The sequence below is a fragment of the Corvus moneduloides genome, chromosome 19, assembly GCF_009650955.1.
Source record: "Corvus moneduloides isolate bCorMon1 chromosome 19, bCorMon1.pri, whole genome shotgun sequence".
NCBI classification, from domain to species: domain Eukaryota; kingdom Metazoa; phylum Chordata; class Aves; order Passeriformes; family Corvidae; genus Corvus; species Corvus moneduloides.
Genome location: NC_045494.1, coordinates 2,800,099 through 2,819,119, shown reverse-complemented (window position 1 = coordinate 2,819,119; position 19,021 = coordinate 2,800,099). Strand labels below are relative to the sequence as shown.

The 19,021-nt window shown below is 49.8% G+C and overlaps 1 protein-coding gene across 4 annotated transcripts in view; it reads right to left on the bottom strand.

Annotated features, from left to right (window-relative positions):
* The window catches only part of RGS9 (regulator of G protein signaling 9), a 28,330-nt gene extending 9,617 nt beyond the window's left edge, over nucleotides 1–18,713 (bottom strand). Inside the window, exons 1-10 of one of the 4 annotated variants that reach the window (XM_032128838.1) lie at nucleotides 18,570–18,713; nucleotides 12,940–13,036; nucleotides 10,330–10,380; nucleotides 10,079–10,185; nucleotides 9,557–9,608; nucleotides 8,476–8,534; nucleotides 8,007–8,083; nucleotides 6,507–6,588; nucleotides 6,098–6,169; nucleotides 334–363 (exon numbers count right to left, since the gene is read on the bottom strand). In XM_032128838.1, coding sequence (XP_031984729.1) covers nucleotides 334–363; nucleotides 6,098–6,169; nucleotides 6,507–6,588; nucleotides 8,007–8,083; nucleotides 8,476–8,534; nucleotides 9,557–9,608; nucleotides 10,079–10,185; nucleotides 10,330–10,380; nucleotides 12,940–13,036; nucleotides 18,570–18,632 — 690 coding nt within the window. In that variant the 5' untranslated portion in view covers nucleotides 18,633–18,713. Of the gene's footprint in view, nucleotides 1–333; nucleotides 364–6,097; nucleotides 6,170–6,506; nucleotides 6,589–8,006; nucleotides 8,084–8,475; nucleotides 8,535–9,556; nucleotides 9,609–10,078; nucleotides 10,186–10,329; nucleotides 10,381–10,464; nucleotides 10,604–12,939; nucleotides 13,037–18,569 lie in introns of those variants that run through there. The other 3 variants (XM_032128834.1, XM_032128835.1, XM_032128836.1) reach the window with 3 other exon arrangements.
* Nucleotides 18,714–19,021: the final 308 nt, after the last annotated feature.

The window sequence follows — 19,021 nt, the reverse complement described above, 5'->3', positions numbered from 1 at the left end:
ATCCTCAGCACCTACAAATGCTCTGGATGATTTAGCATGTAATTATCATTGATTCTTGGCTGTCTCTGCACTGGCGCCACTGTGATTTCCCCACCACTAATTCTGATCTATTGGATTTCAGCCCTGGTGTCTGTCCTTGCCTGAGCCTTCCTGTCACTGGGAGAGCTGCTGGCTGCCTGCAGTGGGAGGGAATGTCCTGAAATTACATTGATAAAAGCTCCATGGGGCAGGGACTCTGCTTTTCAGAGCCCTCTGCACAGAGGGCTTTGAGCCACACTGGTGTAGGCAACTCATACAGGATGAACATCCAGAAGTGAGGGCAGCCCTACTTACCTCTCTCCTAAAAAATTCCATAGTATTTTTCTGTAAAATAAAAAAAAAAGAATCATTAAATTGGGATGGGTGCTTACACTTGCTTTTTTTCTTTGAGACATGGAAACACCGTTGCAGGGCTGCCGTTGTGCAGTGCTCTCCAATTAATTCTGATTACAATTAAAATCAAACACAGCAGCTGAGCTAATCAGGGTATCATCAAAGCTAAGAGCATCCCCACACGGTAAATTGTTCCATTAGCTGTATTTACTGTTTAGCATTGCTTCTCCCATCACAGGCTGCCTGTATGCCTTCAATTAAGGGGTTATTCTAATGGAGCTAAAATAGATTCATTTACAAGACACAGATTAGATCATTCAATATTAGCTAAAGGAGACAGGAACCAACACATTGCAAAATATAAACACCACAATTAAAAGCCTCAGAAGCAGTGTCTGCTGTGCAAAGGGTGTTTACGTTGTGATTTGAATAACTCAGACTATGTTACATGTCATCCACAAATGAGGAGGCAATTGAAGGCAAGAAATTAACTGCAGGGTGTTTATTCACACAGCTTCCTTTGAAGCACAGTTACTTTGTGTGGAATAAACTGGAGAAGGGAGAAGGAAAGACAGGCTAAGTCGGGGATGCTCCCAGCAAGCTTTTAAAGGCTCAGGCAGGGTTTCAGTTCCTCAGCTCCTGTTTCAGTCAAGACCTGCATCCCAAAATTATTCTATCAAATGAACCCTGTGGCAGGCAGGGGTCTGCAGAGTGCCTTGGTGAAGTGCAGTTTGTGAGGGATGAGGGATGAAGCATCTGGTACTGAATGCCACAGGCAGCTCTGCTCTCCCCTCACCTCCCGAGAGACCCTGAACCCCGAGCTGCCCCTATTTTGGGAAAGGCAAGATGCTCTCCCAGGGTTGCTTTGTGAGGAGACCATTGTGGGGTCACTGATCTTCTTCTGCACTTTAACCATCGTCACCAGTCCTGCTCAGGAGGGAGAAACTCTTCCCTACATGGCAGGAAAGCAAGCACATTTTGCTGACACTTGGTTTTGAGAGGCCCACTCACCATTTCAGCAGCAGGAGCCAGACATGCAGCAGATGAGCCCAATCCCTGCAGCACCACCCCAGAGCCAGCCCTGACCCTGACCCAGACACAGCCTGGCCAGCGGGGCACCAAAAAAACCCATCACAGTGATATTGTGAGGGGAGGAAGGTGTTCCTGCTGCAAATACCACGACCAGCTCTGAGTGGGCACAGACAACTCAGCAGGGACAAACAGGGCAACAAAAAGCAGCAGTGATGCTGTGCTGGCCCTCTGAGTGAGAGGGGGAAAGGACTGACACATCAAGGGAGAGGAAAAGCTCTAGGACAGCAGGATCATTGCTCACAGGGCTGTACAACCTCCCCTGCTGATTCACGAGCTCCTGGGACACTCTCATAAATGATGGAGGAACTGGGGAACAGCTTTTCACCCTTTTCTGCTCTCAGGTGCACTCCTGATTCCAGGCCACCTTCCAAGCAGACACCATTCCTTCCCCTCACTTCTGCAGTGTCATTGTTTCAGGCAGACTGCAGAAATGGAAGGGAAAAAGAAATCACCTGCTTGCACAGAGAAATTTATTGTATTTACTGTCCCAAAGTGTCCTGTTTAGAGACCTGTGTTTCTGCTCCAGGCCAGCTGCCTCCTGCACAACAGGAGCTCACTGTCTCCTTGGGGAATCTGAGATATAAACCAGGCCTGATCAGATTTACAAGTGCCAGCTGAAGGGTTCCATTTGATGGAACTCGAGTGTGGCTAGAGCGTTGATTTCAACACATTAAAATCATTAGATGGTTTTTAAAAAACCCTGTTTTCTTCCACTTTTTTGTCAAGTGGGGCCTCAGACAGGCCTGGTGCAGTGGGGAAGGAGAAGTGGGTGCTGGCACAGTGGCTTGAAGGCAGCTCATGTGGCAAGAAAGTGGTTTTATCTTCTAGAGGGGTCTGAGAGGATGGCAGCACACCACACACACGAGACAAACAGCTGTGGGAAAGAGAAAAAGAACACAGTGAGTTAAATGTTATATAGAGACAGAAGGGTATCAATTAAAATGCCATCACAACAGAAAAAATTGTATGTGGGTGAAGAAAAATCCACAAACAAGGGAAGATTTTATTTTTTTAAGTACACCCCACACCAAGGATCCCCTCCTGCCACAGTCTGTGTGGGGGTCAGTGTGGTGGGTGGCTGGTGCTGGAAAACCAAGGGGGTTTTGCTGGGGTGCTCCAGGTGGGGAGGGGATTTACCAAGGCTCCCCCAGAAAAGGGGCTGAGCATCTCTGAGCAGTGGCACACACTGAACTGCAGCCAAATCCAAGGGGAGCCCACTGCTGAACACCCTGGGAGGCTGCAGGTGCTGGCTGTGCTCAGCCCCTTCCAGTTCCCCAATCAGCAGTAACTGGGAGGAATCTCAGCTATTTCACCCCAGAGCTGCTCATAATTTCATTTCCCTTTCTCCCACAGTGCTCCTACAACCGGTTCCCAGTTCACTGCTGCTACAAGTGGCCCCGAGCACTCTCCATGTCCCACTGACCACTGCCAGCTGTGCCCACCACGCCACCCACCCTTACCCCCACTGCTGACTGCAGCAGTGCCAGAGTGCCCTGCACCACCCACCCACTCTGCCTCATCTGGAAGGAAATCACATTTGGAACAAAAGAGTCATTTCTCATAATGAGATTAATTTTGCAATGCCCTTAACGAGTGACTTATCGCCATTACTGCGGATCAGCTCCCCAGCCCTGCGGACTTCAAATCAAGATGGCAATTAGTGAAAGGCCTCAGTCTGTCTCAGGCGAGTGCCAAGAGCTGTTCCACATCCTCTGACAGCCCCGAGACATCCCGTGGCACTGGGACACCCTGCCTGGCCTGGTCACACCCCACTGCCACAGGCTGTGAGCTCCCCGGGCACAGGGGCTGCAGAGCCCAGCTGGGAGCCAGCCAGGACCTGCTCCAGAGCCTGTGTTTGGAGCTGATCCACATGGCTGAGGCCACCAGCTCCTGCAAGAGCTGGGGCATCTGCTAATTCCCAGCTACCTGTTTGCTCCTCTGCTCAGTGTGAGACTTCCTGACCACACTGGGGAGATGATGGTCATGGTGTTTTTGCCTGCCTGGCCACTGTTCCCTGTTTACAGAGCTCATAAACATCTGGAAACAGCTTTGGATGGATGCCTGGATGGAGCTGGATGGAGCTGCAAGGTTGTGCAGAGCTTGTCTGGGACCAGGACACTGCAGATCCCTCACTCTGCCCTGAGTGCTCCATGCAGAGCTCAGCAGGCTGTGAGGCTGATCCCAGGAATCCTGTGCAGGGAACTGGCCACTGAGCATGGGGCAGAGCCAGCTCAGCCTCCCTCCAGAGCTCCGGGCAAGGAAGATCCACCTCTCCAACCCTGCAAAGTGCACCCCAGCACACACCCAGCTGCCTTTGCACACCCCAGCACCCCTGCTCGGTGCAGACCCAGCCTTTTCCCACACTCAGCCAGCTGAGAGCCTGCAGAGACAAATCCTGACTCTGGGATTAGATCATCTCAACCCTTATCTCCACTGTGCTGGTGCATCCAGCCCAGCAGCTGGAAACCAAATCTGCCACAGTCCATGCCCCCAGTTTTGCTCAAATGGCCATTTTCCCCCTGTCTTGTTTATCTGCCCCCGACCCTGTGCTTTCCAAACTTGTGATGATGCAGCAGAACTTTATCAGGCAAACTGACAGGGACTCATGAAATTAAAGGCCAGCAATGACTCGTTGATCAGTGGCTAATTTGCTACGTACAACAAATCAGGGCATTTCATTCAGCAGCCCCTGAATCCAGCACAGTGATTTTTGGGGGAGCTAAAGCACCTTTCAGAAAGACTCTGGTTCCAGGAGGCAGAGGCTGTGCAGGTACCTGCAGGCACTCAGTGGTGATTCTCAAGCAGTGAGGCTTGATGAGAGCCCGAGACCCGGGTAACAAAAGGCTAAAGCATCCCTTAATTAGCTGTTTAATGGGTGGCTGCTTCTGCCTGGCTCCCCCTGCCCATCCACAACCCCTAACTCTTTATAACCACGAGGGATGCCCATGGGTCAGTAATAAAAGTCCCCTTCAAAGGAGTTTGAGCATCTGTTTATCCCCGGAGGACTCTATCTGGGAGAAAGAGAGCAGCCCATCAAAGGGTCTGAGCAAGAGGAGAAGAGATGTTCCTGCTAATGTCAGCTTCAAAGAAATCAGAAATTAATTACTTTATTTCCTTTCTCAACTGCCAAGATAAAAAACTCCATTGACCAACAAAGTGAAGGTGGATTGAGCAGGAACAGGGACACAAATCAGTCTGGGCCATCCTTTCCGCTCACCAAAGGCTGCTGAGCCACAGGTGTTTGTGAGAGCAGCCTGCAGAGGACACAAACAAAGCTGCTCGTCCAAAGGCAGCTCCATGTGGGCTTTGGCTGTCTCATGTATTCCCAAACACTCCTTCAAAAGCAAAAGGAGGAGCAAGGAGAACCTCCCCTCTTCAGCTCAGCCTCCAGAGAGGAGGCACAGCTCAGAGACCAGCTCAAAGGAGAAGGGCACGGAAGTCACCCCAAAGCTGGTGTCCTTTGGAGCCTCCCCTGGTGGGGGGGGACTGACCGAGTCTCTTATGGCCAGGGTGGAACTGGGCAGAGAACCTTCCTCCAGCTCCCTTCCCCTGTGCTACCAGGCAGCTGGCAGATGAATACAGCTTTTCAGACCATTTGCAAACCTAAAATCTCCTCCATGTCAGCTGTAAAACTGTGGGCGTGAAGTTGGCTTACTCCTCTTTCTATCCCTCTCCCTTTCTACTACTTCTTTACTCTTAAAAAGGAAAAAAAAAAAGGGCTTTCAGCAGCTGCTACTTACAGCAAGAAAAAAATAAAATACACCCCAACCCTACACTTTGCTCCTTTTCAGTCTCTATAGCAACAGAGTACAGCTGGCCAAAGCAATTATCCTGCTCTGGCTGCTGAGATGTTTAAAGGCTGTTAAAAAACTCGAAGTTGTGGGAATACTGTGAGTGTGATGGCAGTAACATTTGCATTTAATTGCTGAGAGATGATTTGACTTTGCTTCCAAATGAACACTGTTAAGTGCACAAAGACAGGATCATCTCAGAGAGATGATGGAGAAAGGGAACAGCAGCTCCAGCTCCTCATGCACTGACTGGATCTCTGTGATTGTAGACCCTGAACCAGTTTACCCAGTTACAGCCCTCATGGTCTTAGTTCACTGATTCTGTTTCTTTATGGTCTACAATATGCATTTTTTTGGCAACATTTTGTGTCTCCTACCCACCACACCAACTCCTTCATCTTCTTACCACACATTAATTACCCCTTGGGAGGTATTCTGTCATGTTATTTTAAAGGCTGCATCTTTCCACTGACCCTTTACACCCCTCAACCCCACACAGTTCTTTCAACACTAACAAAAAGGCAGCAACGAGCACCTGGAGATAGAGGATTCCTTAAGTCAGTTTCACCAGCAAAGAAAACATGTCCTGCAGCCAAGCACTCACACTAACTGGTGTGGCAAGAAAGCTGACAAAGTATTTCCAAGCCAGAAGAAGCTGCCAGAGCCTATTTTGAGGGCCTCACCTCCCTGGTGAGAGAGCTTCAACCTCTGGCCTGTTCAGCTGTTAGAGCAGAGCTGACACACTCAGCCTGCACTGCCCAAAAAATTGCAGTCCCAGGGATGTTGTCTGGGTCCTCCCAAACAAACTCAGTAGGTGTGGGAAAAAACCAACCCTATCTCACCTGGTTTACCTTGTTTTCATTGGGATCTGTGACACGGTCTAATCCATACTCGAGGACGTCCACCATGCCTGGCTGTGGTGAACAGGAAACATCAAAGCTGTGTAACTCATTTGGTTTAAAGTCTGTGGATCACACAGATGCACTCCCACTGCTGGCAGCTCCCAGCTGACTCCCAGAAGCTCTGACTCCCAGACTTGGGAATACCCCGCTTTGAGCACAGGTGGACCTCCCTCCCTTGGACCTTTGAGAGCAACCAAGGAAGGGTGGTGAGGACTCAGGGCAGGCCTGGGCTGACCCTTCCCTGGCACACAGCCCAGAGGCATGCCCTTTCCACATGGGAACTTGTTCCAGGTGGCTGCAGGGAGGGTGCCATGAAGCCACTGAAGTCACCCTGTCACCCTCTACTCACGGGAGCTCTGTTCACAAGCCAGTAGGCTCTCTCCTGGCAGTCCAGGGTGTACCTGTCCTCCTTCTTCCGCTCCTTCCCTGCCCTGCAAAGCCAAGAACAGGGGAATTCATGAATTTTGCCCTCCTAAAATCAGTGGGATGAGAAGCAGGGCACACTCCAGCCTCCCGTGCCCCGTGGGTCCCGGCCTGACTGCACAGTGCTCTGATGCTGCCTCCTGACCACATCCTGCCCAGGCTAATTCTGGGCTGCAGATCATCTTCACATGGCCACACGTGACTCTGGCTTTTGAGAAATCATCATCTTCCTGAGCTGAGCTGGGAGCAGACACATCCTCTTTTGATAAGGCACACAGCCCTCTGGTAGCTTTCTGCTGACTTGCCCTCAGTCCTGCTGCTTCACGTTTATCCCTCTCCTATGTCCCCGGGCAGAATCCAAGGACTGCCACTCAGAGATACATCCTGGACATGTCTCATCCCTGTCTCACAGTAAAGCAGGGCCATTTCTCAGAGAAAATACTTGGAAATGGTTCCAAGGAGTGTTCCCAGGCACTAAAACCCAAATCACCTCCACAATTAAACAGAAGAGGCACTAGCATGGTTTGGGCTTGGACCAACTAATTCTTTCCCAGAAAAGTCCTGAGCATAATTTGGGACTTAGCACGGGGAAGGGAGCATTCCCAACAGGCTGTTTGCATGTGGCCTCGCTGCTGTGGTTAGCAGGGTGGATGCTCTGCACCAGTCTGCCCCAGCAGCACCATCAAACGGCCTCAGACAAATTTAATCTACTGGTTCAGACACAGGCTTGGTATCTAACTTTGAAACTGCATTTGGCATCTCTTAGCCCAAGTCTGACCTCAATTTACAAGAACAACAGTCTCGTGTTTAATGAGACAGTTATCTGATGAGCTGTATTCTGAGGACTTGGCTGCCATCCCAGGGAAGACAGAAAGGCTGCTGAGCAGCAGAGGCACTGCCTCCCATGCCAGGAGGTAAAAGAAGGTAACAGGAGTCCACAGAAGTAGGAAAGATCTCTAAAGGAGTATTCTCATCTCATGTTCACCAACTTCCCTGGGAATTTGAAGGCTTCAGCTCCTAAAATCAAGTCATTTTAGCTGGGTACCTAAGTATGCACTTCACAGTTTGCTCCAGAGGTCCCTGCTAGGAACATTTACTGCTTCTTGACTCAGACCACTCCATTCAGCTGAGAGATGTGCAAGTAACTCCTGACCCAGACCAACAACAGGCCCTAAGTCCAGTGCCTGATCCACAAATACTAATGGAGAACACTGAGCTGAATGAAGTTGTCTCTAATGAGGGCTTGCAGCATCAGAACCCAGCTTCTTCACAGAACCACATCAAGTGTAAAATCTAAACCTCCCCTCCAAGCCATTTTAGAGCTGCAGTTGTTTCTAATGTGTGATTTAACTGTGTACTAAGACAGCCAAGCTCTGCTCCTCACACCCTCCCAGTGATGCAAACAAGGGAATGCAAGTCAACTCACTTATACTGCTCCTTGGCCTGCATAATAACAAAATCCCACTTGTAGTTTATTTTTTGATTGAGCATGTTGTAATGTTCCTGGAATAAAAATAAAAAAGCAGTTAGTGTGAAAATTCTGACCAGGGCACTCCCATGCTGGGGTTTTCTTGACTCTCCATAGTTCAATGAGGCCAGGCTGGCGACTGAGCCAAGAAATCTGGATTGTTCTGAACGTAATTACAAGAATTGCAACAGTTCAAAAATACCATTGCAAGGAGAGCAATTACCCCTGCTAAAATTATAATTGACTTCCCAGTAGTCTTCTGTACTGGTCGTTTTTTCACTTGCAGGATGTTGGCTTTTGATACTGCTGGAGTAACACCTCGCAATTGAAGAGGTGATTTTTTGCTGTGCTCCACTCATTAGCAACAAAGGGCTAAAGTTGTAGAAAATGAGGGTCTTGTAATGGAACAAGTGCAGTGTGTCCTCACCTTTTCATATTCTTCCAAAATCCCTTTCCTTTTAATGTTCTTCTTTGCTAGATAAATTGCTGTGGAGGTAGAAGCAAATTAGCAGTCAGTTATACTTAGACAACAAGTCCAAGAATAATTATAAACTTACCCACATGACAAACACAGGAGCCTTTGTCTGCTACAATGTCTTCCCAGGCATGAGCTCCAAGCTCACAACAACTCAGTGAAGAAAAAAGAACTTGGTGCTTTTGGTGTGTCACTGATGCCCAGGCTGGGAGCAGCCAGGCAGAACAGGCAGTGTGTGGCTTCTGCCAGCAGCCACCCTTCCCTCGGGAACTCAGCCAGGCTTTCACGGCTCAAGGGACACCGGACCAAACCTTTCAGAGGCATTGAGGTTCCTCAGAGTTTGACCTCCAAGTTTTCTGAGCACAGGCCAGTGTTTTTTGCTCAAGCTCTAATAAAATCATTCCAATCTAAAATGGGCTTTTCTATTTCCTCAGAAAATCTACAGCACAACGCAGATAAAAGCCACAGAGGACAACCTGGGCATGGACAAATCAGTCTGTGAACTGCACAGCCCACAGGAGCAAAGCCAGCTGATCAGCCCAAGTTTCATGTCCAGCTCTACAACAAAAAGCATCAGAAAGCCAACAAGAGATTTACATGGAGAAAGCCATCAGGAGATATTGGAAGTCACTGTGCTTTCTATAAAGAAAGAACCATCTCTGAATGCAGGGCTTGATCCAAATCTCCAGGAAGACAGCCTTGGGCTCAGATCCAGGAACACACTTAACTACTCAGGGAAATCTAATCTTCTGTTTAAAGTCTTCCCTCCCCAACAAAGTAATTCAGATGTGTTCCTGTGTAATGGATCTTGGTGGAACATAAGAGCTTAAGCACTTTCCCTCATCAAGGCCACCACAAGATGGTCACACCCTCAGTTCACCATTACTGAGAATTATTCACAAAATAGCATGAAAAAAAATGCCAGGGCTGGTCATTGCAAGTGGAGACACAGCACAAGAACATGAGGAGCAGGCGTGGTGCAGGACTGTGTGACAAATCCACACCCCTGGACGCGTGCAGGGCCACCACTCACCATAGTCTGTGTCATCAGCAGCCCAGCTCTGCACTGGCCAGAAATAGGGGGTCTGCAAGGAAAGGAGCCTCTTGTTAGTGCACGAAGGCCCTGAACTCATGAACTCCTCATTCCAAGTACCAGTGAAGGTATCCTGATTTCCCACAGAGTGGAAACAGTCCAACCACAAACCTCGACAACATCCCGTTATTACTGTACTTTTTGTATATTCATTATTCAGTGCCCCCACATCGTTCTATTTCCAACCAGCAACTCCATTTGCTGCTTTAAGACCTGGAAGAGAACACTCCTTTGGAAGAAAGCACAGCTATTTTTAAGTTGAACAGGTACACCAATTTCATTGAAGTAACTATCACCGTTTCCCTGTAAATTGCAATCTGAGTCCTCTCTGTGCAGACTTCCCTGAGTCTTCTCCTTCCTCCCACACAGCTACACAGCTCCTGGGAACTGCCCCAGCTGCCTGTTTTTAATAAAAACTAGTGCTGAACTCCCTCACAACAGCTTAGAGGAGCTGCAACTCACTTGAAACCTGTAGAGGCTGCCATCTGCCTTAAGGGTGAGGTTCTTTGGCTCCTGAAGAGGGTAGATATACCCATATTTGACAAACAGGTCTCCCAGGTGGAATGCCTCTGAAAATGGAGAATGCAGATGTTGGCTACACAGAAACACTTCACTGAAATTAAAAGTGATGCAAGGGAGAATTCAACTAAAAGGTTTTGCCTCTGGAGATCCCAGAAAGCTGACAAAGCCTCAATTCTTACATTTTCACCCACCTTCTGCAGTGATCTGCAAGCGCTGAAGAATCCACTGCATTATATCATTACCTGCAAAGCAAAGAAAAGGTCAGGTATTGCAATCAGGAATGTGCCCACATTCATGGGTGGAAACAAGACCTCTCCAGTCCTCACCCCTCACTGTGCTCAGGATCCCACCAAGGATCAGCCCCCTTCTTTGCAAATGTACTTCCAAATGCCCCAGGCAAGGAGGCACAGATAAAATGCACTGCTGGGCTCCCACTGGCCATGCTGGCATCCCCCAAGGCATCCAGACCTGGGAGAGGGAGCCTGAGGCAGGCAATGACCTTGGGATGGCACAGAGAGAGTGTGCACCAGCTCACATGGCCTGAGCAACACCTAAACCCTCAGCAGTGGCTTAGAAAGGGCTTAAGGAATGCAACACCTTTCACACCCAGGGAAGGGATGTTTTGCTCCACCTTGCCTTGAAGGATTCACTGCAAAGAACCTCCAGATTCACAGAGCACAGTCCTGTCTCCGTTTTGTAGAAGACCAGTGACTGGTCCTCTGAGAGTCCTTTAATGGACAGAAGGGATGTCCTAATCTCAGATCCAAGCTGCAGTGGTTACAGGATTTATCAAAGGGAAACAAGATTTCTGCATGCACACACATTTTATCTCTCCCAGTTCTTTTGTTGGACTGTGAGCAGTTGTACCCATAGGCAGCATAAACCTCCAGCAGTTTTAGTTTTACGTTCTGGGGGGCAAATTTCATGAACCTCCTTCCATTTAAAGAGGGCAAAAATGCACTTGTTCCCTGAACAATTACTGGCCTTTCCCTCCAAACCTCCCCTAGGACTGCGGAGTGAGGTGTTGACCTTTCTTGACATTGCAGTGATGACTTAACTTTCTAATAGGGGCTCAGAGCTCTTATCCTACTGCCTGCTTCCTGAAATAGATGAAATTAAAGGATTATCTCATCACTCATTTCTAGACAGCTCCCTCTGTAAGCACTTTCCCCCAAAGGTGCACATTTAACATTAAGGTTTATTTGTGAGCCATTTTACTGACTTTCACTGAATTTAACTAGTTAGCTTCCTGCACAGGCAGAGCCAGGCTCTCTCCAAAGCATCTGTGTCCCGTTCTCCAATACCTTCACCACACCCTCATCAAACATGAATCAGTCTCTTTTGCAACACCCAGAAGCCAATCAGTATCCATGCAGCACTAAAAATATCAATTTAGAGAGGGATGACCAGCACGCAGGGGGAGTGGAAGTCACTTGCCTCTCAGAGGTGGACTAGAATTTATGACTTGTGCAAGAGGGAACTTGCAGCAATTCTAGTTAAGGAACCAGAGTAAAGCAGACAGCATGCAATGAGGATGAGTGCCAACACCTCAGACACCCATGGACTTTTAGGAAGTGGGATTTTACATTGGGCAGACATCAAGAGAAGTTCTCGTTCCCCTGCACTTCATCTGCGTGGGGCGTCATCTTCAGCACAGGGAATCTCCTCTTTGTGCTGCCTTAACTATTCCCTGTCCACTCTGGGAGGCAAGACCAGCTCCTTTGTACAGGCAAAGCGTCCACACAGCTCAGCTGCATAATAGCTGTGTAAGCCAGGATGTGGTTTGCACTGCAGTGTATGGAGGGTGATGCTGAGAACAGGCTTCAGATGCGTCCATGTTCTCCTGACCCTTTCACTGACTGGCTCTTCCCATGGGCAAGTGACTTCAGTGCCTCTAAAGCTTCATTTTTTAAAAAAATCGGGGCAAACAACACACTGGGCCTACGAGGCTTTGCAAACACAGTGGGGAAAGTCTCTTGACTTGCCTGGAGCAAACTCATTGGTTTCAGCGGGAGTTTTTGTTCAGAATTTCAAAGTGCTGAAGAAAGAGCGAAGCAGGAGGAGGAAACTTGTGTGTGGAGTATGTGTGAATATTTATAGCAGAGGATTCCTCACAAGAGCTTTTGTGGAGGCTTGGAGAACAGGGAAGCAGAGGTACTGATAGTGCCTGGTGAAAGGAGTAACAGGCACAAGGAGGCTGTGATAAGAGCTGCCTGTAACACTGTACATGACACAGCACAGCTCCCGTCTGCTGCTCCTTCAGCCTCCTTGAAGGAGGAGAAGCTGTCATTTACAGGCAGAGAAGTGGGTTGAATATTTTGTTCTTTTCCTGCCTACTCAAGAGGAATTATTACTAGCAGTAAACGTTAAAAGGGAGACTAATTGTTCATTGCTCATTTCTGAAGTACCATCTTTCAGTCTGCCTCCAGGCTGCTTGTTTTAATTGGATTTTAATATTTATCTTTATTTGTGATCCAGCCTCCCTGGGAGTATGAGAGGTCTGGAGGCTGCAGCATGTCCTCACGTCTGTACTAAGACAAGGCAAGGTCACTTGAGTTAACCCCCATGAGACAGCTGAAAGTGCCTGAGGATCAACCTTTGTGTCTGATTCAAAGAGTAGGAATGAAATGAGACACGAGTGAGAATGAGATAAAGGGAGCAGGTACATTTCAAATGATGTACAGCAGATATTTATTGGGAATAGAGCTCCAGCATGCAGCCAGGCACTGGCAGCCCTGGGGTCCACACGAAGCTTTTCTCTGCTGAACTCGGCCCAGTCTTTCCCTCAGGGAAGCTCTTACCTGTCACAGCGTGGGGGATGTTGGTGATCATCACCGTCTGTGTCTGTGTCTTGACTCCCGTGTCTGGGTTCTGCATCTCCATCATGAGTGTTTCAATCTGCAAAGCAGGGGATGGGATGGGACAGGATGGACATCAGGAGTGGGCAGGAGGGAGCCCCAGGACCACCGCAGCTCCAGGCAACATTCCAGAGGGGTGGGCACTGGTGTGCCACAGGAATGGATGCAGTGGCTGCAGCCCTCTCTGAACCTCCCCTTGGCACCAGAGGTGCCACCTCCAGCCCATGGCAGCTCACACTGACTTGCAGGGTCACTGCCACCGAACACACACATACACAGAGCCAGGGCTAGCACAGGAGGGACAGGATGGAACCCCTCCATGAGAGCTGAGCTAAGGGAAAATGAATAAATAAAACCTCTGCTACCCATAAAGGCTCCTCTCTGGCTCAGTGGGCTGTTTGCTGGGGCACTTAGAAAGAAAAATGGGGAGGGAATAAAATCTGTGCTTCTGTTAGGAGGGGCACAAGGAGGTGTGTGAGGGGCTCTCTGACCACTGCTGTGTACGGCTGCACTCGCCCACCCAGGGTCTCAGCCCACGGCCAGCAAAGCTCAGCCCCTCCAAGGATGGGGCAGAGACATCCTTCTATCCAGCAGCATCTCCAGCCTGGGATTCCTCAGGGATCCTGGTGACTCATTTTTAACAAAGGATGAGTCTCACTCTCAGGGACAGAGTTCTTTTATTTCTAGTTCCCATTTATCTTTATTTTTTAAAAATATGAAGACTTGCAAAGGTATTTTCCTCCTCTTTTTTTGGCTTCCTACCAGCACCATTCCAAAAGCACAAAGTGTCTGCTTTCACTTGGGATCTGTGCTCAGATGGATGGAGTTGGGGCACACTCCTCCTCTCCTCGTTTTTGGTTATCTGAGTGCCATGAGAGCTTTGGGGAAGATGCTCTTCTTTTTGTCTTCTGCTTCCAGTGATAAATCAAAACTGGTCGAACAGGACCAATTCGGTCTCTCCACACACTTGTTTAGGGTGAGGCTGCAGCTTTTTAACTGAGAATAGAGGATTTAACAGAGTGTGACTTGATGACACCACGCATAATGAAGGGTATTGTCTTCACAGGCACCACAGTGACTTTGGTCCCAAGTCTTGCCAAGTGCTGTGAGGATTTAAGCTGTAGTGACAGGATACACTCTGGGCTTGTCAGTAAAACTGGATTTTCTACTGCTTTTAAAGGCAGTGACAAATTAATGCTAAAATGGAGAAGCCTGGTAAAATATAACATAAATATTTGTATAAGTACTTATAAAATATTTTAAAGGGGCTAAACCAGCCCCAAAGTGATGGAATACGATGACATTTTTTATATCTTTTAAGTGAACCCGCAATTTCAGCCTCAGAAAGTTCAAGGCTGTGTGAGATGAGCTGAGGCAAGATGGTCCAGCAGGCAGGGCACTCATTTAGGAAACTGTGATTCCAAGCAAACCCAGCTATCTTGGGAAGTCACTCTCTGTAACTGCACAGTCCCTTCACAGAGAACAGAGATACTGGGGGCAAACACAGCCCTGCTCATCGCCCATGTTCCAGTGACCACCTGGCAGATCCCACCAGGCTCAGCCAGAAGACTTGTTCCAGGCAGGCAGCACAGCATATCCTGCTCCAGCACGGGGCTGTGCTCTCCAGGTGGGCTCAAGAGACAGATCTTCAACAAGCTGAGAGCAGGGAACTGGCTCAGAAGCTCCCCCGGCCCCCCGGCACAGCATGGTCCCTTCCTTTAACCAGCAACTCTTCAACTCTTGTCATGTTCATGCTCTGCCACACTCCCTCTTGTCACCGGAGAAATGACAAATATATTAAAAAGCAAGGAGCTGCTCTTGGAGGGTGCCTGCTGCTCTGGCTGCAAACCATCCACCTTGCTGATCAAAACTCAGCATTTCTCTGTCTCTTCTCCCAAGGCAACACTGGATTACAAGGATCAGGAGTTGCTATCAGCACCAGCCTGCAAGAGGGAGGCCAGGAGGGCTGCTTCGGACACAGCAGGAACACTTCTTTGCTTTGCTAAGGGCCCTAGTACATTTTGTCATGCTTTCAGCCAGGAAAGAGATGTCTGGTTTGAATTTTGCAGAGCCAGAAGCCACTTCCTGACACTGGTTGATGGGTGGAGATGCACACAGAGGTAAATATCAGGACTGCCAAAGGAGCCAGGCTCTGGGGCGAGCTCACCTCACGCACAGAGACACCACAAGGCACGAACCCCATGGAGATTTCCCTTCATATCAGCTGGAATCTCTGCCTGGAGATGAACTCACCCTGAAAGCCATTCAGGAGACAACAGGAAAACCGTCTGTCCCCATCTGATTGCACAAAGTCAGAGTTCACTGAGTGCAAAGCAGAATTCTAACTCCCGTAAAGTAAGAAAAACCATCACAAGCTCCAGGTACTGAGACTCAGAAATGCAACAGCAAAACACTGCCAAGGTGAGGAGATCAGCCCTTCCCAGCATCAACCCAGACAGAGGCACCTTTCCCTCAGACATAAGAAAGATCAATTTTCCCAGCAGGAATTTCCAGTTCCCAGCTGAGTGTACACTCCTGGTGCTATAATTAAACATCTGCTGCTTTCTCCATCGTGAGTATTTGCCTGGTTCTAGCCCCCCTCACTGCCTGCTGCTGTTTGCAAGGATCAGCCCTACCTGCTCTGATTTCCAAGGTAACAGTACAGTCCTTCTCCCAACTCAAGCCTCTGAAGGCTCACTCAATTGTTTTCTAGGTCTACAACTACCAATCTTGCTTTGCACATTGATGGATGATCAGAAAAAAGAAGAAATGAAAAAAATCCATTGTTAACATTAACCACCTAAAACTTCCTGCTTTTTCTTAATTAAAGCTGAGGGGAAGTGGCATGTTCCCACTGTGATCCCTCAGCTAAAGGAAGTAAATCTGTGAGTGGGGAGAGCAGGGCTGTAGCTGGCTCTTCCCAGTCTGGAGGGGATTTTTTCCAAAGAAAGATGCAGCACTGGCATCTCCCAGCCTGGAACAGGGAGAGGGAGGATGGGATGAGGCTGAGCTTGGCCTAAGGCTCAACTTCAGCCATATCCAGGACCTCATTTAAACAGAGAGCAGGAGTCTGCTGGATTCCAGCAAAAACACAATTCGGGTGCTCACACACCTTGGGAAATGCCCAGGAAGATGAGGGCCAGCAGCTGCTGGAAAGTCTAAACCTGGAGAAGCAAAGCCAGGCTGGAAAAGCCCCCAGCCATGCTGCAGACCCTGGGATGGTCCCTCCCTGGTTGCTGCACAGCTTGGGAGAAGCCACCAGGGACCAGAGTGAGGAGGAGGCAGAAGAAGAAGGCATCCATCAGCCCTACCCACAGGGTGTGAGTCATGGTGCAGCTCGTGTAGCACAGCAAGGAAAAATACCCAGCCCAGCAGCTCCGGAGAGCACAGCCCAGCTCTGCCAGCTGATGCCCAGCAGACCCAGATGTGGCTGCTGGAGCAGGCACAAGCACCAAGAGCTTGAGATCATTCAAGCTCTCGCAGCATCCAGCCAAGTGCATCCAGCCAAAATGCATTTCAGAGGCTTGCTCGCTATCCCAACAGACTTTTGGGTCATTCTTCTTCCAGCCAAGATGGTTTAGAAGGGGAGGAAAAACAGAATAAAACAACCTAAGTGCTAGCATGATGAGCAGGTGTTACAGGGCCTTGGGGGTCTCTGATCCCCTCATAGTTCAGCCACAAAGACCAAGCTCCACATCCAGCCTGAGTCATTCAGAGCAGCCTCACAGCAAGAACAGGGCACTGCCCGGCACCCCTACAGCAACCCCCTGTCCTCTCCCCGTGTCCCAGGGCAGGATTGCTGCTGTGGTCACCAGCTTCATGCTGGAGAGGCAGCACAGGGAGGTGCACAGCAGCTGCAAAGGCACACGGGGCTCCCAGGCTGAGAGCACGGCAGGAATCCCTCCCTGCAGCTGGAGCAGCTCAGGCACAGCGTGTGTCAGCTGGTGGCAAAGCGTGAGCACGGGCTTAAGCAATTAACAAAGCTTCTTTCTAGGATTTTAGCTCCTCATGGGTCTAAGCCTGTAAGGTGCTTGCAGGGTGCATGCTGAGCGTCCTCAGCTCCTGCCATGGGGAACCAGTAAAGATGCTTGGTGTTTCCAGGCAGCTCTGAGGACGTGGCTGTCTGCACACAGACCATGCTGCCATGGAACAGCCAAGGCTCCAAAGACGGCTTCTCCGAGGTCTGGAAAAAACAGAGCAGGAATGAAAGCAGAGACGAGAGCCAAAGGCTTTCGCTGACCACCGGGAGCTTCCTTCCCTTCCTACTACTAACAGGTCTTAGACTTGCAAAGCACTGGAAGTGCTCAGCCCCCCTGGCTGCTCACAGTGTGAGTGGTGCACACTCTGTAACAGCGATTCGCTGTGTTTTGACTGATCTTCCCACCTGAGGAACTCGGAGCACTTTGCAGAGACTGCTGCACTCCCACGGAGCAGCTGAAGCACAGCTGCTGGCGTTTGTTTTCTCAAAGCTTCTCCTCTGCACCCCCGCAAGCAACTCCACCGAGTATTACTCAGTACAGAATTTGGCCCAGAGATTTCCCTTGGCAGGGCTCCCCAGCCAAATTTACCCTGCAAGACACAGCACCAAAGAAAATACCCTCTTTACTTCCTCTGGTGTAGTAAGTACAGTGCACATACTGCCAGGCTCATATCTTAGCATTGAATATCCTCAAATTCCCCTCTGTTTACCCCTGGAATCATCCTTAGGTTGTGGGCGTTGAGGAAAGCTAACTACAATTTGAACAGCAACTCGCTGGCTGTACTTGTCACTGCAAATTCAGTTAATTCCATTCAACAGGATACGCCACACTCAGGAGAGGTGGGTGGAAGAAAAGCTAGCTTAACACTCTGCTTTTTAAAATCCGCAGATACCAGCTACACTACAACTGGCTATGCTTTGAATGAATGCAACAGAAAAAGCCCACCAAGTGCTGTACAAAATTACACATTACACACAAAAGTGTGGGCATACGTCATCCCACTCCTTCTACTGCTTCACTCTGTCACAAATATGCTCATTTCTGAAAAACTGGAAGGAGGCAGAGAGCAGACAGTTGGCTGTAATACACCCTCTGAATGTGGACATCAGCTGAAAGCACTGGGAAAACACATACTGGACCAACTGGGCCAGAGCTACACTGAGTGGCCTGGAACTGCAGATGATGGGTTTTTCTCTGGGAAAGGACGCAGCTTTGAGGGACTTTGAAGAAAAATAATGGGAGATGGAGAAAACGTGTCAGGAGAACCATTCAGCTGAGGCTAAGCTACAAAACATAAACAACATTACAGTTCTATTTTCTCCACCACTTCAGCACACGCTGCCCCCCGGAGCCAGCTGGGATCCACGGCGCTCTGCAACAGGTCAGGGCCCCAAACTCCCGGGGAGGGGCTGTCACCCCTCGGACGCCACACGCCCAGAGATGTCCCGGGGAGCCGTGGCCGAGCAGGATGCTATATACACATATCACCCGAAACACTACCAGCGCTGCCCTGAGCATCGCATTGCCCGGCCCGGACGCGGCGCTGGTGTGCCCATAATGGTGTGGCCGTCCCCGGCGCTGCTGAGCCCTCACCTTTTTCAGGAAGGCCATCCGCGGGCGGTAGCGCTGGCCCTGGTCGAGCCGTGTGACGGTCATGGCGGCGGTGTGGAGCGGTGCGGAGCGGTGCGCGGTAACAGCGGAGCGCGGCAGCAAAGCAGCCCCGGCCGTGCGCACCTGGCTGCGGACACTGACACCCGCCGGGGGCGGCGCCACCGCTGCGCGCCGCAGCCAATCAGCACCCGCCGCCCCGCGCTTATTTGCATGAAGGCGCTGGGCCGCCGCCTGGGGGCCCTCGAGGGAGCGTGCGGAGGGGGTGGAATGGCGTGGACTGGAGTTGGATGGACTGGAGCTGGATGGACTGGCCTGGACTAGACTAGAATGGAATAGGAGGGCTAGGGCCAGGGTCTTGGGCCTGGGTTTGGAGGAGGGGCAGAAGCCGATGAAGGCCGATTGCCCATGAGGGGTGATGCAGTGCCCAGGGCAGC